The following is a 15,637-nucleotide window of genomic DNA, read 5'->3' on the forward strand; positions in this document are numbered from 1 at the left end:
CACAGTTAAGCAAGCCACGTCAACTACTTAAGAAGAGGTTTGACAAAAATGACAATTACAGTGTTGCTGGTTTGTGGTGCTCAGCTGTAGAATGTGAAGGTTTTTACTTGACTAATGCTTCCCTGTGTGTGTACTCAGAAGAAATTGCCAAAAGCACCTTGTAAAATCTTGAGATCGACAATGTTCAGTGCTGAAACTAGAAAACGGGATTCTGCAAGTTGCAGTCTACAGCTTTTGGGAGAGGCTTCAAATCCTCATTTTGACATCCAAAGGCTTTTACACATGGATGGGTAAGCAGATAGGTAACAAGTTAGTACTTTCTACATTAAGTCTGTAATTCTGTACGGGAAACACCTGCTTCAAGAATGGAGGTGTACATGCTGAACTATTTCATTCCACTTGCATTTTATTTCATTCCTATTCAGCACTTGGAGATTTTTGTATGTAGAAGAACAAATGTGCTTAAGAGTCCTGAAGAGTTAAAGCCCTTCCAACTCTAGTTTCACCACTAGAACATGGAAGAAGCACGGGAAAACAAGACAAAGGTGGTAGAAGTCATCTATAACTTCAGGTATGTGAAAACTTCCAAAAATAAGAAGAACCTGGTGGATTAAAGAAAAAAATATGTAAAAATGTGCACCTATGAGTTTATAGTATTCTATAAAGGTGTGTACGGTCTGTAGACACACTACAACAATTTGAATTGCTTCCCAAATGTAAACCACTACACTGAAAGGTATGAGAAAACATAGGATAGCCTTTACAATGTTTTTGTTTTGTTTTTAGAGAAGTAAGGTTAAGGAAGGAGTTTTTTCCTTTAAATTAAAGAAAATAAACTATTACAAAGATAAATCATGCTGATTTTAAAAATTCATTTTAAAAAAAAAGTGAAATAGATAAAATAGCACCAATATTTGGACTGAAGATGAATCCATTATTTCGGGAGTGGTTTACACTGTGGAGTTTGATTCTACCTCCCCTGCCCCGCACTATTTCCACCTAGCACCAGAGAAACTATGTTACCCGTCTCAAAGCCTAATTTCTAAAGTGAGGATACAGAATGATCAATCATGATCCCAGCAGTCATGCTACTAGGACACTTTACCCTCTTCATCTTCTGTTTCCTTTTTCTGTGTTTATGCAGGTTAGCAGATAAACTAACTCACCAGCGTCACTTTTCTGCATATGTAGTAACAGCAGTTGAACTGAGATGAGCCATCATCATGTGAGTGTAGAGCAGATGTCAAATAAGATTTTTCCATTTAGACTCACTTCCACATGGGCAGAAGCAGTTTCCATGCCCAACCTTCCCTTTTTGTCCAGTGTGCGCAGGAGAAAGAGGCTAAAAGGAAAGATTAAGCATTCCTTCTTGCAAGCTGCAGAAATGCTACGTAGACAGCATAATTTAGGATGGCATTATAGAGACAGCAACTCGGAGAACTTGTGTTCTACAACTGAATGATCGCCTGGTAAGGGGAAAGAAAGAAAAAAAAAAAAAAGATTTTTTTTTCCTCTTCACTGAACTCTTAAGGAAAATTCTCTGAGTGATTTTCTTGGGAAATGATTCAGGTTGTACATAGCAGGCAGCAAAATGTTCCCTTCAACTAGGCACTTAACTTGTTTTTTCTCCCCCTGGTCGTGGTATTTTTCCATGGGTAGCTGCCTCCTTGATTAATCTCATTTCCCCTGGTCCTCAGCCTTCCCCTTCACCTTCCAGCTGAGCAAACAAAGGGCCGGGCAGCCATTTTAAAATGCTTCCTCCTCCATCCCTGCGGGACAGGCCTCTGGTCATCCTGTTTGTGAAACAGCTGCTTTAGCCATCTCGGAGAAACGTCTCTGCGCTGTGACACGCACCACGGAGCCTCAGCTGGGATCCACTTCAGCGGGCCCAGCTCTGCCTCCTGGGAGCTGCCGTTTGTAAGGACCTCAGCGCTGCTGGATGGAGGGGACCTGGCCTTTGTGGCGCTGAGGCAGTGGGATGGAAGGGACATGGTGTTTGTGGCGCTGAGGCAGTGGGATGCGGGGAGGTGAAGGTTTGGTGATAATTTGAGTTTCTCTACTCGCTCTCTGCGTTATACGTAAGTGCGTTTAAACACCGCGTAGAAAGAGAAATTGTAACAAAACCCTGAAGGCTGCACCTCGCGTGCTAAGCAGCTCCCTGCACCCTGCTGAAAGGCACCCAGCGGGCGGGCAGCGCCAGGCGTTAGGTAGCGAGCACGGCGGGCAGGGCAGGGCGGAACGCTTCGCCCCGCCTTCGCCTTCCTCCCAAGCTTGGCCCTGCCGCCCCGCCGTGGCTTCCGCCAAGATGGCGGCGCCCAGGGGGCGCGGAAGCGGCGGGCATGGCGGCGGCGGGCGGCCTGCGGGGCCGGAGCCTGGGCGAGCTGCGGGAGATGCTGAGGCGGCAGCGGCGGCTGCTGGCGGATCGGTGAGCGCGGCGCCGGGACGGGACGGGCGGGCGGGCCTCCCCGCCGCCTCCGCGTAAATAAGCGTCTCCTTTTCTTGTAGGAAATTCATCGCCAGGCTGCCCGATAAGGGTCAGAAGATCGCGGATTTCGCCGAAAAGCTCCAGCTGGCCGTCCTGCAGGAGGAGGAGCTGGCGAGGACGGCGGAGCTGCTGTCTGCTGTCAGGCTGGAGCTCCGCGCAAACCAGGAGAAGGCAAACGCGAGCCAAGAGCAGGCTGCCCCGCAGGACACGCTGAGCCGAGAGCAATCCCCAGCCCCGAGCAGGAACCCTGCTGGTACAGAAGCTCCCGAGGTGCCTTCCCGAGAGCAGGAGGCCGAATGTATTGGGCAAGGGGCCACAGAAACAGCTGTAGGAAGTCAAAGGACTCTGGGAGATGATGATAAAATAGAGACTGTTCCCAAAGATCAAGGTCTGCTTAGTGAAGCTGTCTCCCAGCCAGCTACAAGCAGTCACATGAAAAATGATTGTCAGATATCTCAGAGCAATGCTGACGATGGTGCAGGGGGTGCAGGTGCTACAGACAACAACAGAGATACGTTGGTTGATGCCTTCCAAAAAGTTACTATTGCAGATGGTGATAATAGTGAAAAAGTTTCAGAAAAAGAGCAGAAGGTGGCTAAGCATAAAGGCAACATCTTTGGAAGTCTGCACCCCAAGACACCGCATTATATTGAAGTTCTAGAGTCTAGAGCCAAGAACCCGGTCATAAAAAGAAGCAAATTCAGAACAAATGTGTAAGTATTATTAGGAAAAAAAAAAAAAAAGAAATAATTGACTTGTGTAAAATTGGAAATGTTGCAGAAGAAGCATGGTGAGTTTATTTTCTTGTAGTGATCAAAGGGATTTAAAGCCATATGTTAACATACTGGCTCTTTAGCATTAAGTACTGCACAGCCTCAATACTGAATGGTGATTTAATTCAATCAATTTGGTAAAAACAAAAGTCATCGATCTTCTTAAGCTACAAAACTCTTAAACAATTAGCAAACTTTTTTTCTGAATTGATTCTAGAATTTATAAAACATTAACAGCAGGGGGCCTTTTGCTTTTCCTGCATCTCTACAGAAACAGCAGTTCACGTTGTATTGGCAATAGTAACAATTTCTATTTCCTTGGACTCCTAAAGCATTGCTGTTTGGTGCTTGCCAAATCAGTGGCCTACCTTTTTTGTTCACCGTCAGGAGTAACTTGTGATATTGTTTATCTGTAGAGATGGTGTATACATGTATTACTAAGGAGAAGATTGATCTTGTTATTTATTTGTGGATGGCGTCACAACACTCCACATTTTCTTTCAACTTTTTTACTCTTGCATGCTGAAAATAAGTTTTAGAACTGAAGCAGTTCAACCTTGTATTTCAAACATGGGTCACAGCTTCTGTGTTTTATTACTTGTAGATTATCAGGAGAGCAAAGCGGATCATCGCATGGTTCCTCATCCAGTCAGTCACCTGGGGGAGCTGGCTCTCCAATTACTACTGAAGAAAGACGACTTCGGGATAAGAAACATTTGAATGACATCACAGCAGCTCGGCTACCACCACTTCACCATGCCCCTGCTAAGCTATTATCCATAGAGGAATCCATAGCAATTCAGATACAACAAAAAGAAGCTTATGAGGTAAGCATTTGTGATTTAGTTTGAAAAGTAATTACTTAATTACTACACACGCACACAAAAAATATATATAACATCTTTGATACTGTTGAATTTGGTGATGAAATTGAGATTGCCAGACTGAAGAAAAACACTTTTTCTTGTATTTGAATTTCTTAAAGCTGTGATTAAAAAATGTATTAATCCCTTCTGAAACTGCTGTTCCTGCATTAATGAAAATTTATTGTCACACTTCATGTGCAGTTACGTTAACTTCATTACAGTCTCTTTACCTCTAACTAGAAAGTATAAACCTTGCCTACTAGCCTTTAATTTGCTTTCAGTCCTTCCAGAAATGAAAGACCAGTAGTGTTTGGTATTCTTAAAATAAGCAAGTAGCCGTATTTGCCTTAGTTTATGCTGTGCCTGAAGAATCCAAGTTCTGAAGTTCTTCAATGTTAAGGGAATTTCTTGCTAAATTCTCTTCTAATGGATTTTGATTTTAACTTTCTGGGTGATGCTGAGCTAATGTTTCAAACTAGACAGTACAGTAAAAGTGTTTGTTGCTACTTACTGTTTTACAAGCACTTGCTAATATAGTCTTCTTGATACTTCAAGGGAGCTAATTTATTTGTAAAATGGATTTTTTTTTTCTGGGGTTGCTGAATGAAGAGCATTGCTATTGCTACATGGATACTGTACAAGTCTGCTATATAGACTGATTTTATTCTGTTAAAGCTGTCGTAAGTACATCACAGATGAGGACTGCAAATTTTCGGCTTTTTAACTCAAAAAAAAAGTCAATCTTCAGATATCAATGGCACAATTATATACTAATGTAAAAAAATTTTTCATCAGTTACTAGAAATTTTAACGTCTACTGTGACGTTACTGATATTATTACGTTGAGTTTCTCCTCTACTATATTTGTTTGATAAAAATGACAAAAACACTTCTTCTAACTTTTTTTTTTTTTTAATAGGAAATGCAAGCCAAGCTTGCAGCACAGAAGCTTGCAGAGAGATTGAATATAAAAATGATGAGCTTTGAACCAGAGGGGGAGGCCGCAATGCAATACAGAGAAGTGAGAGATGAAGATTATTTTTCAGCAGAGGACTGAATTCAAGAAGGGATGTCTGAGGATGAACCATGTAACTGATCTTTCTGCAGTACTTAAAACCCGAACGTGAATATGGAGAGTCATTGATCTAGTCAGTTATTTCTGAAAATTTTAACATTACAGCTGTGGGAAGGGTTCTTTATAAACCTTATATTTATAAGTGTTAAGTGGCAACCCCAAGTGTTATTTGGAGACCTTTTTAGGAGCACTTGGGGCAGTTAAGCCTTGTGAAAAGTCTAATAGTTTTCAACTATAGTAAAACAAGCTCCTTAACACACTTTTGCAGGCTATGATGAAATCATCTACAAGAGAAGATTTCTTCTGTGAAGAAATGTGAGTGCAAAGGGCATCATAACTCATATCTATAAAGTTAGCTAAGGTGCCTGTGAACTGCTGGATGGAAACTGCATGTATGAAATGTATGCATGTATGTCTTGTATAAATGTAAGATACTTCCTCTATTGAGGCATAAACTATTTAAGATGATCTTGCTTTTACCATATGGTGACAATACATGCCTGGTTAACTAAGTAATTTGCAGCCTAACTATCACACACTTACCTTCTTATCACATGAGAACTTGTTTCTGTGCCCATAGCTTAAAATAACACTTTTTGCCATTGTACTGTAAATAGGTACAAAATTTCTTTCTTTTCTAATTCAAATAAGGGATTCTGCTATTTCATTTTTGGAGATTACTGCAAAGCACATCAAGAGATCAAGTTAATCTGAAGACTTTAATGTTTTTATTAAAGGCCTCAGTGTTTTTCCATATTTTTGTACAGTGCTTTCAAACTTTGGAATACTATTTTTTCATAGTTTGATACTGTAAATTAACAGATCCACCCTCTGGTTTTCTTAGAGAAAATAAGTTCTGTGTATTTTGCAGATCTATCTGTTCTTTGAAGATTAAAACAAAAGTCTTCCTTACTCTAACATTTTCTGCCTTTCATTATGAATTTTGCAAGGTTAGGAACACAAATGAGAGGTATTGTGCAGTGATGTTACGCTGCTGACTAGCATATTCAAACCCTGTTATGAGTTCATTTTAGTTTAAAACAGAACAAAACAAAACAAAAAACCAACAAACATTCTCAGATTCCATGTCTGGCCTGGCAAAACCTGTTTTCTGAGGTACTCCAGCAGCAATGCATAAGGGGCAGCTCTATGTGAAAGGCTTCCCCTGTATGTGAACATATTCCTGCAGGAGTGGTGTCCCTGGAAACCAAGATAGGAGGCATTCAAAAAGCTGCATAATATCATTTAGAAAAGGAGGCTGAAAATCCCTACTACTTCTTGAGTGCATAAAGAAGTTAATGCTATCAACAGCGCTTTACAAGCAGGCACTTACTCTTTTCCAAAGACTGCATAAGCTCCTAAGTAGTCCCTGTGGTACAGTCCATGCCCTGGCACTGCAGTTTGACAGGCAGAACTGCTGCTAAGCTAATACGTGGCTTTTTTTTTCCGCTATGTCATCTGTGATGCCTCTTCCTATACCCTTTCTTCTCACTGTATTCTTTTTCTAATTGTTTCTTGGCTTCTGGACTCTCTGCTTTTCCCTTCTCCTCATAAGACTCATCCGTTCCTAAGAGCAAGTTCATATTCTACATCTGTACACCTATTCCCTTTTGTATCACATATCACGTCCAGCTAAATGCGAACATATTAAACTTACGCCATGTGTCGTGCATCCTCCTGCCATTGTTATCTCCTCTTGCTTTCTGCGGGTCCATCTAAATAACCAGCTGTGTACCCAGACACCTTCTGTGTACCTCAGTCACTTGAGTATCTTGTGGAGACCTGAATGTCTGTGTTTTCTGCCACAGCTGCTCTCTTACTGAGGCTTCTCATGCTTTCTCATTTCCTATCTTGTTTTCAGACTGCAGATTGTGCTGGTGTTTGCCACTTCCAGGCCTTGTGACCTTGTCCTTACCACGTACCTCTCCTGCTGAGTGGTTGGTTTGTTTGTTTTTGTGCTCCTGCTTCATCCTCATGGCTTCTTACTGTCACTTGTCTTCATCAGCACTGATTTTTGGCACATTTTCAGTCTTTCAGACCTCAGTTCCCATATTGATAACCCGTGCGATCCCTCCACTGCATGTGTTTCTCTCCCCAGCCTCTTTCTTCAATGTGTGGCTCTGACTGCACAGGAGGCCAGTGGAGCATTCTTCTCTCGTGGATGCAGGTCGCCTCTCAGATCACCGTTGCCATCACTGCTCCCTACTACTAGTCCGGTTGAGTCTCGTCATTGGTCTTCCCTTTATTTCAGTCTGTTGAACTGCCTGAGGACAAGGGGCCTCAGAGGTGTATTGCCTTTCCCTTTGCTGCTGCACAAAGCACAGGTTGTTACCATTTCCAGGCCTGTGTGTGTCTGTCCCTGTTAAGATCATCACCCTTGTCGTATTGCCTGTGCTGTTGCACCCTTTTCAAGTTGTGTGTGGTTTTTCCATACTGGCTTTTCAGTGCTAAAGGAATTTTCACAAAGCTGCGCAGTTAAGAATTTGTTTTCTAGATTACTGAAGTCTAGCTTAATGTGGGCTTCATAATAATGAAAATTACATTCTCTTCAGTGTGCTTTCAAGGCTTACTTTTGCTTTCTAAACTTTGTGATGGAAGCTGTCATGGGAGGTTGTTGTTCCCAGATTCTGAATGCAGATGTGTACTCTGTGCTAAGATTTTGTGAGTGGCAGAAAAGTGAAGTTAGGTATAAAGAGTCCCATGATAAGGAGGATGTGCAATCCAGGAGCTTGTTATATGTTAGAGAAGGAGAGGGTGAATCCTGAATGGCTTAGCCATCCTGAATTAAGTTTCTTATCACATGTAGTATTGTTACTGTGTATTTCACTGTTCTCAGGTTACAGAACATTTCAAAACATACACTGGGAATCGAGGATCTTGCTCTGTTTTATTGGACTGAACTGTTTTGTCGGAGTGGACTGTTAATCTGGCAGAAAATAAAGAATTGAAATTGTGTTTTTGAAATTCTTGTGTGGATAATGTTTTGTTTTGACCATGTAAAGCTTGCAGTCAAATTTTGGGGAAAGTCAGGAACTCTTGCTTCAGTTGCTTAACAAGGAAAACACTGGAGATGAAATTAGAAAACATTTGCGGTGCAAGGAAAGAAAACTTTTGGGAATGTAAATGCTTAAGAAATGATCTGTAAGACCTGAAGCTGGGCAGTCATGCAGGTCTGAAAGATGGCAGACAGAGCTTGAATGATGTGTTGCAAGTCTGAGAGCTATAGCGTGTGAGGCAGGCATCAATCAGTGTGGCGGCATCTGCAGTACCTTGATTTTTGCATTGTCTAAAACATGGTAGGAGGACCTCATCCCCAAACTGCACAGAAGGAAAGTACCTCTTGGCAAATTTCTGTTCACAGCTGTGACATTTCCTGAGTTTTCCTGAACATGGGGTCTGGTTTGCCAGCTGTGGGGATAGCAAGAGCGAGAGGATTTAGCAGCCTAAAAATTTATGTTAAGTATTTGGGAAATAACATTTGAAAGAATTAAAACTCTAAATGCTGCTGTACTTCAACTTTTTATTTTTTATTTTTTTTTTAATTTAAAGGCTAGAAAAGATGCCGAGGTTTTCATTGTGTATTAAGACTTAGACATAAGTGACAGATCAGCATTTCTCTGTTAGTAGTTTTTGTTTCTAGGTGTCTTACAATCCAAAAATAAAAGTAAAGAGCTGCAAATTCCTGTGTGGAAGAAATGGAGCCTGCAAAGTGAGAGAATTCAAAAAGTACAGCTCTGTGTTACAGAGTTTCTCGATCTGTCATAGGGACACTGTATCAAGAGTCAGGGAAAAAAACATTCAGACAGCACAGACTTGGGAATTAAAACTTGTGTGGAAAGACATGGCAAATCTGGTCATACTCGGTGTGCAACCTCTGGGCAATAGTTTGTGTGTTTACTTAAGCTCACAGACAATCCTATATCGCAGACACGCCACAAGCTGGCAGCCTTTAGCAGCCTCGCAGAGGACCTGACTAGCCTGAGCTGCAAGTAGAGATCTAGCTGGCTGCTCGCTTTGTGCAGCTCCATTGCAGAGCTGGACCCAGAAGGCTGATTGCAATCTCCGTTGTGTACTATGCTGGGTTTTGCCAGTGAAAATGAACTGTAGTGGATCCCTCTTTGGAACATTTTTGGCCTAATTTGAGTAACATCTGGTTTATCATCTGCCCCTAGCAAGTTAGTGCCTGTAAGGGATATCCTTGGGCCAGGTGAATTGCAATAAATGAATTCTTGACCTCTTTTTTTTTTTTTTTTCTATTTTCTTTTTTTTTTTTCCTAAATGAGTGGCATATAAGGGATGGGGAATGAGAGTCCTATGGTGGAAGAAGCTATTCCCTGTCCTATGGACTTTGCTGTAGCAAAAGGTAGCATTTTCTGCTTTGCCATCTTTGCTTCTTTTTCAGAGCAGTGTAGGAGGTGTAATTTCTTCCAAGTGTCTTGTAAGGACAACATTTTCAGGGAGTGGGTCTTGCACGGTGTGGTCTTGTTCCGGGGAGGTGGTAACTGAACTGTATTTTTCCTGAGTTTGTGGTTCATGTTTTGTTGTAAATCCACAGCTCTTAGGGTGGTATGTGTGGAGATCACCACTGAGATTTCCTCATTTCCTAGTGTTTGTTTTCGGGTTGTGAACTCCCACGTTCTGGGAGGGAAGGGGAAGTAGAACGGACAGCTGTGTGAAAACAACATTTATTTTGCTGTGTGTTTTTTTCCAGTAAGCTAATGATTGTGTTTTATTCTCACACTTCTGCAGTGCTGTGTCACTGCTGACATTGTTGTGGGCAAATGTTAGCTGACTCTAGTCCAAACATCTTCCACTCATGTTGACTTTCCATGGGATATGAGTGTCTAAGTCCATTTGACTCCTTTGTAAATACTGTAATTGTTATTCCATATGTATGCAAAGCTTTGGAGGCATTAAGTGATCTTTTATTTAAAAAAAAAAAGTTTTGATCGTTTGGTTATTAAGATTTTACTAAATGGGCCCTTGGTGTGGTGAAGCATGAAAGCCTGTACCGAAGTCAAAGCTCGATTCCTCTAGGACCATTTCTATGCAAGTGCTCTGTTGAACTGGGATATTGGCTCTGTGTTCTGTTCAATCTCCGTGTGCAAGGGAATACACGAGGAACAGTTGGGAAGCAATTACTGCATGTGAGATGACACAAACAAGCACGGTTAAATGTACATGGGAAGCAAATTGATTTTTAACTTGCTAGAATCACTGAACTAAGTATTTTACTGTTAATCATCCAAATGTGAGTGAATGTGTCCTCCAGCATTAAGTATAAGAATGATCTCTAGTCAGGGAAATTTAGGGGAATTTAGAATTTAGAGTACTAAGTGACACCCTCACCACTTTTGTTTCAGGTTTGGTATTGGGAGCCATAATTGCTTCACACACAAATCGCCACATCTCCACTGCAGTCATGGGGGAGATGAGTGAGGCTGTAATGCCTAATGAACATATACATATTTCTTCCCCCTATCCACACAGCTGGTATTAATGTAGTTGCTTATTAGATCAAGGCAATGATATAATGTGGCAAGTAGTGGCAGTCTGAGCTTTTGCTGAGTCTGAAGCTGAGCACTTGATAGGAGATATTTTTGCATACTTCTGCTGAATAGAAATTTCAGTTGCAAAAATTCTGTCCATGTTTTTCTTCTGTTTGTTTGGTTTTTGGTTTTTGGTTTCAAAATATTTGTTCAGTCGTTACACGATGCCAGTAATGCATACGTTTAATTTATTCAGAGGTTAGTCAGACAGTAGTGGGAATACCCAGCTCTGATTAGAACAGTGTGTGATTTCCTGCATCCATCTCTGAGCTGGGGCTATGATCTGTACTGCCCTCCCAAGGAATGCCGTTTGCATGCAATCCCATTCTGCAAGAAACTATGGGATTTTTTTTTTCATTATTATGCACAAGGAATTGCAACTGAAACTATAGCCGCAATGATGCCACTTGTAGAAGATCTCAGTGAGAGAGAATGACTCCTAGCCAGGCTGAATACTTGTAGCTGCTAGGACAATATCTGGTAGATGCATACATCCTTCCCAAACTGACCGTAGCAAGTGAGAAGTAAATTACATAATCAATGAGATTTTATTTTCCGAGTCATTTAGATCATTACCCACTAATGTGAGGTGTCTGCTTTTACTGATCAATTAGATTTACAATGGATAACGTTCCTACCTCAGGAGAGGGACCTGTTATATATGGGCACTAATATGAAAACATCAAATGGCGTAGGCAGTATTTTCCCCAGGCACTTCATGTTTCTACTTCCATTTATATTGAATTGGCATTGATTTTCTTGTTTTCTTACAAATATTAAAAAAACAATTTTTCCGGAACTTGCCTACAAACCAAATGAACCAACTCAGTTTGGGCAACAGGTATATATGTATACATGTGTGTGTGTATAAATGAGCTGTTAGTCAACTCTTTACATTTGAATGTAGGAAATCTTCAGAGACTGTGTGATAGGCTCTTTCTGTTTAAGTCACTATTATGCGTGTCCTGTGTTGTCTCCTGGTTGCTATAAAAGTCTCAATGCAATTGTGGTTTCCAGAGCTACAGATCCATCAATTCCAGTTGTAATTATGTGTGAAATTACTTTGTCATTGGCTTTTTCCCTGCTTTTTCCTGAAGAGGGAGGGGGAAGAAAAAAAGGCAACACAGATTCACAAAATCTTCATTTTACGTAATAATCTTTTCTTTACTGACCCCAAATTATTTCATATCAGTTAAAAGTTCTCATTCCTTGGTTTCACGTGCATTTGTCTGAGCTGCTTTAAATTGGCATTGTACTGATTATAGTACTGCTTAAATGATAGCCGATGATAAATATTACCCTTGCACAGACATAGGACATCATCATATGTCATGTCTGCAGACCTTTTTTTTTGCCTGCACAGCAGATTTTTGTGGCTGTGAGCCAGGAATTTTAATGAAAGAAAACATCAAAGATGCAGAAGAAATGAGAATATTAGTCAAGGAAGATACACAGTGATGCTCTCTGATAACCCCTGGTAATTGACATTAGAACTATGTGGGAGCAACTTAAATAAACATCTGGACACTGAGTTTAGACATTTCCAGTGACAAAACCCAGACAGATCTTCTGGACTTGCAATAATAAATATTTCAGCGCAGTCTACATGAATCAACTTAGAATTCTGTTTTCAATTATTCTAGTTTTATAAATATATCATAGTTAATTATTCAGGGATTGAATTTCTTTTGAAGATTAAGGAATTTGATGTTTGCTTCATTCACATAAAGTTCCATTTTTTATTTATACCAAATTTACTTCTGTTTGTACAAAAACAATAGTGCAAGCTTGCCAAAAGCCATTAAAGCAGAATGCAACTGAACTTTTCCTGGGGTGGAAGGGCCTTTTCTGGAAATCCTGACAGTGCACTGTAATTCATTCCAGCTATGGAAACCACTTAAATTGTGCTGAAAAGAAAATTATAAATACTAATTTTTAAAAGTTATTCTAAATACTTTTAAATATATATTTTTTTAATTTTTAATTTTTATTTATTTTTGATAATACAGCAGTGCTAAGAATATGGTATCCCATACAGACACTGAAGAAATGTTTATATGTACTGAAGTATTTAAAAGAGTTAGCAATAAAACTCCAGGACTGAGTGAAACACTGGTTGCAGTCCAGATCTGATCCTTACAACTGTGGTGAGGGAATAGTTAGTAAATGCATGCTCAGTTCTTGTGCAATTTCTATATTCTTCAGCAAAGCTTCTAGGGTGGGCTATACTTGCAAAATCACTTATTTTGGAAGGAATGAATCATGCCTCTGAGGTTGCAGATGTATTTACTCATTATGTTAAAATGACTACATTCATGTAATTTTTTTCAAAAATAAGAATTTTGAGATTACCTCTATCTTTGTTGCCAGCAGCCCTGGACAAGCTGAGGGATTCTTCAGAAGGTGATTTAGGAATAATCTTCATTGCCACCTTCAGCTTAATTTCTGCTTTCCCACAGCCCAGGCTGTCGACATCAGCACGTTGCCGCAGTTTCCTGCTTCGGCTGTCACTAGAAGCAGCACCAGCGTACTGTGGCTGCCAGTGTTGTTAAGCCACTGGTTGAGTTATGCTATACCAACAGGTTAAGAAGGTTTTAAGGAACAGCTATGTTACCCTGACCTACATACCACCAACCTCTTCAGAGGTGGAATTGGTGGAATTGTGTGTGAGTACAATTTAGAAAGTCTCTTTGCTGCTTACTCTTAAGATCAGTGTGTCCTGAGTCTGGCCTAGGGTTCATAGGGTGCTTCTGGTTAGAAGGAACCTCAGGGGTGCTGTCATCCAGCCTCTTGTGCCAAGCAGGGTCAGCTGTAAGGCCAGATGAAGTTTCTGAGAGCTTTAATCCAGTCTGGTATTGAAAACCTCCAAGGATGGAGACTACACAACCTTTATGAGCAACCTGTTCCCATGTGTGACTGGCCTCTGGGAAGAAAAGTTTTCATTATAACCACTTTGAATGAACATCTCCTGTTTCAGATTATGCTTATCTCTGTCTATTTGAGAACCTCTTTATAGGTACTGGAGGGTTGCTGTTAGATCCCCTCAGAGTTTCTCCTGCTCCAGGCTGAACAGGCACACTGCTGGCTGGTGCAGCTTGCTCTCTACCAAGACCCTCAGGGCCTTTTCAGCAGAACTGCTTCCCACCTTGTTGTCATTTCTTGGCAAATCATAGCCAAGCTATTAGGAAGCTGCAGGCTGACAAGTGTATTGCACAGACTCTGATGGGGAATTTATTCAATGCTGTTACAGCTCTCCCAGATCAATAAAATACATTTTCTGCTTTCATATTTTGTAAAAAAAAAAAAAGTAACCTAGGCTGGTTATCCTGCTATCCTGAGCCTACCTAAAATGTCCATGTTAATTAAAAAAAGGCAATTTGTGCTTTGTAGCCCTTTCTACATACCATAAAAATGATGGATAGGGAAGCACAGTGAAAGCTATAAATCAGCTTTGAGTCGGATAACCTAATAAGAGCATCTCTTCAGCAGTTTCACCTTTTGCTCACTTACGTGTAGCTTGGTAATTCATTTCCCCTAGTTATAACCTTGTATTTATTAGAATACCTCATTTCTTATTGCTGAAACTATGTGCCAGAAATTTGTAGTGTTATAGTTCAGACAGTGTAATCTACTCGTTGTTACAGGAACACAGACCAGGAAGACAAATTTTTCAGAGGTTTATTACTCAGGTGCATTTGAGGAAGATGTGGAATAAAACTGAATGGATGTCGCTAAGAGGAAAATATGGATTGTGACTATAAAGACAAAATTATTGTAAAAGAGGAGTTATCTGTTGAATAATCTTCTATGGGAAGGTGACTGGCTCTCATCTGTGGGACTTTAAAATGTACTGGACAAAGTTCTACTGATGGCAGCGTACAGTTCTGTGTGGACCAAGTAGAGGAGTAATCAGGTTGTGCTGTTGTTTTCTGTGCTGCTTCATGCCATAATTGCAGCATATTCTCTTACAAGGCAGCCACTGTTTTCAAATCTATTATTCTATTGCTAATTAAAACCTGACAGCCTGGTTTGGCAGCCTTAACTCTCATGGAATTTAATAGAAATTGCTCATCATATGCTGAATCTGAAATACATTGACAGTTCTGGTTACCTCCTCCAGTTTTGTTTTCTGATCCTGCTGAAAGGATGGGGCAGTCTGGGTAATCTCCTTACTCATCAGCTGTGCCGTGTTCCAACATTAATTGCTTTTTCCCAAGAATGAAAAATGCTTATAGAAAACAGTAATAAAATCCACTGAAAATTATTTGTAGCAGATGTAAGTTGTGTTTATGCATTCTTTTTGTGCTTTGTTTGTGTAAAGACAAAAGCATTCAGACTACGTGTCTTGACCCCTCCCTTGACTCAAACTACCATGCAATAGAGAGGAAGTGAAGTTTATGGGTTTGTTCTTAGTGGCTGCTGAGACACTTAACATATGTGGAATCATAGAATCACTTACGTTGGTGTTATGTCATTTCTCTACTTGAGTATTTTTATTTTCTAAATGGTATATAAAGTTGTAGAGAACCAAAGACAACAAAGCTTTAAGTATATGCTTTATAAGCCAACTTTTGTACTTCTATGGCATGCGCCTACACTATATACTGAGAAAATAATTTTTAAAAGATGAAAAAATATTTTAATCAAGTGTGTATTTCATTACACAATAACGCTACAATTTGGCATTTTGTTAATAGCACTTTGTAAAAGAAAAAGAAAAACAAAAAAAAAACAAAAAACAACACAACAAAACAACAAGCAACAAACCAAAGCTAGAGCACAAACAGCATATATTGTTATTAGGATATCAGAATCCTCCTGCAAAACAGAACACAGGTCAGGTATATTAGCCAGACATTCAGAGGAGCTCTGTTCTCTATCTTACCAGT

The 15,637-nt window shown here is 40.3% G+C and overlaps 1 protein-coding gene and 1 long non-coding RNA gene across 2 annotated transcripts in view; one reads left to right on the forward strand and one right to left on the reverse strand.

Moving 5' to 3' along the window:
* MYZAP (myocardial zonula adherens protein) overlaps positions 1–8,163 on the forward strand; it is a 56,922-nt gene extending 48,759 nt beyond the window's left edge. The window contains exons 13-15 of the mRNA XM_027466802.3: positions 2,506–3,198; positions 3,863–4,085; positions 5,044–8,163. Of these exons, the coding sequence (XP_027322603.2) occupies positions 2,506–3,198; positions 3,863–4,085; positions 5,044–5,181 (1,054 nt within the window). The 3' untranslated portion in view covers positions 5,182–8,163. The remainder of the gene's footprint in view (positions 1–2,505; positions 3,199–3,862; positions 4,086–5,043) is intronic.
* Positions 389–2,190, reverse strand: LOC110351388 (uncharacterized). The gene is made up of 2 exons (XR_002398776.3): positions 1,167–2,190; positions 389–602 (listed from the first exon to the last, which is right to left on the reverse strand). It is a non-coding gene; the product is annotated as an uncharacterized lncRNA (long non-coding RNA).
* Positions 8,164–15,637: the final 7,474 nt, after the last annotated feature.

The sequence above is a fragment of the Anas platyrhynchos genome, chromosome 11 (assembly GCF_047663525.1).
Source record: "Anas platyrhynchos isolate ZD024472 breed Pekin duck chromosome 11, IASCAAS_PekinDuck_T2T, whole genome shotgun sequence".
NCBI lineage: Eukaryota > Metazoa > Chordata > Aves > Anseriformes > Anatidae > Anas > Anas platyrhynchos.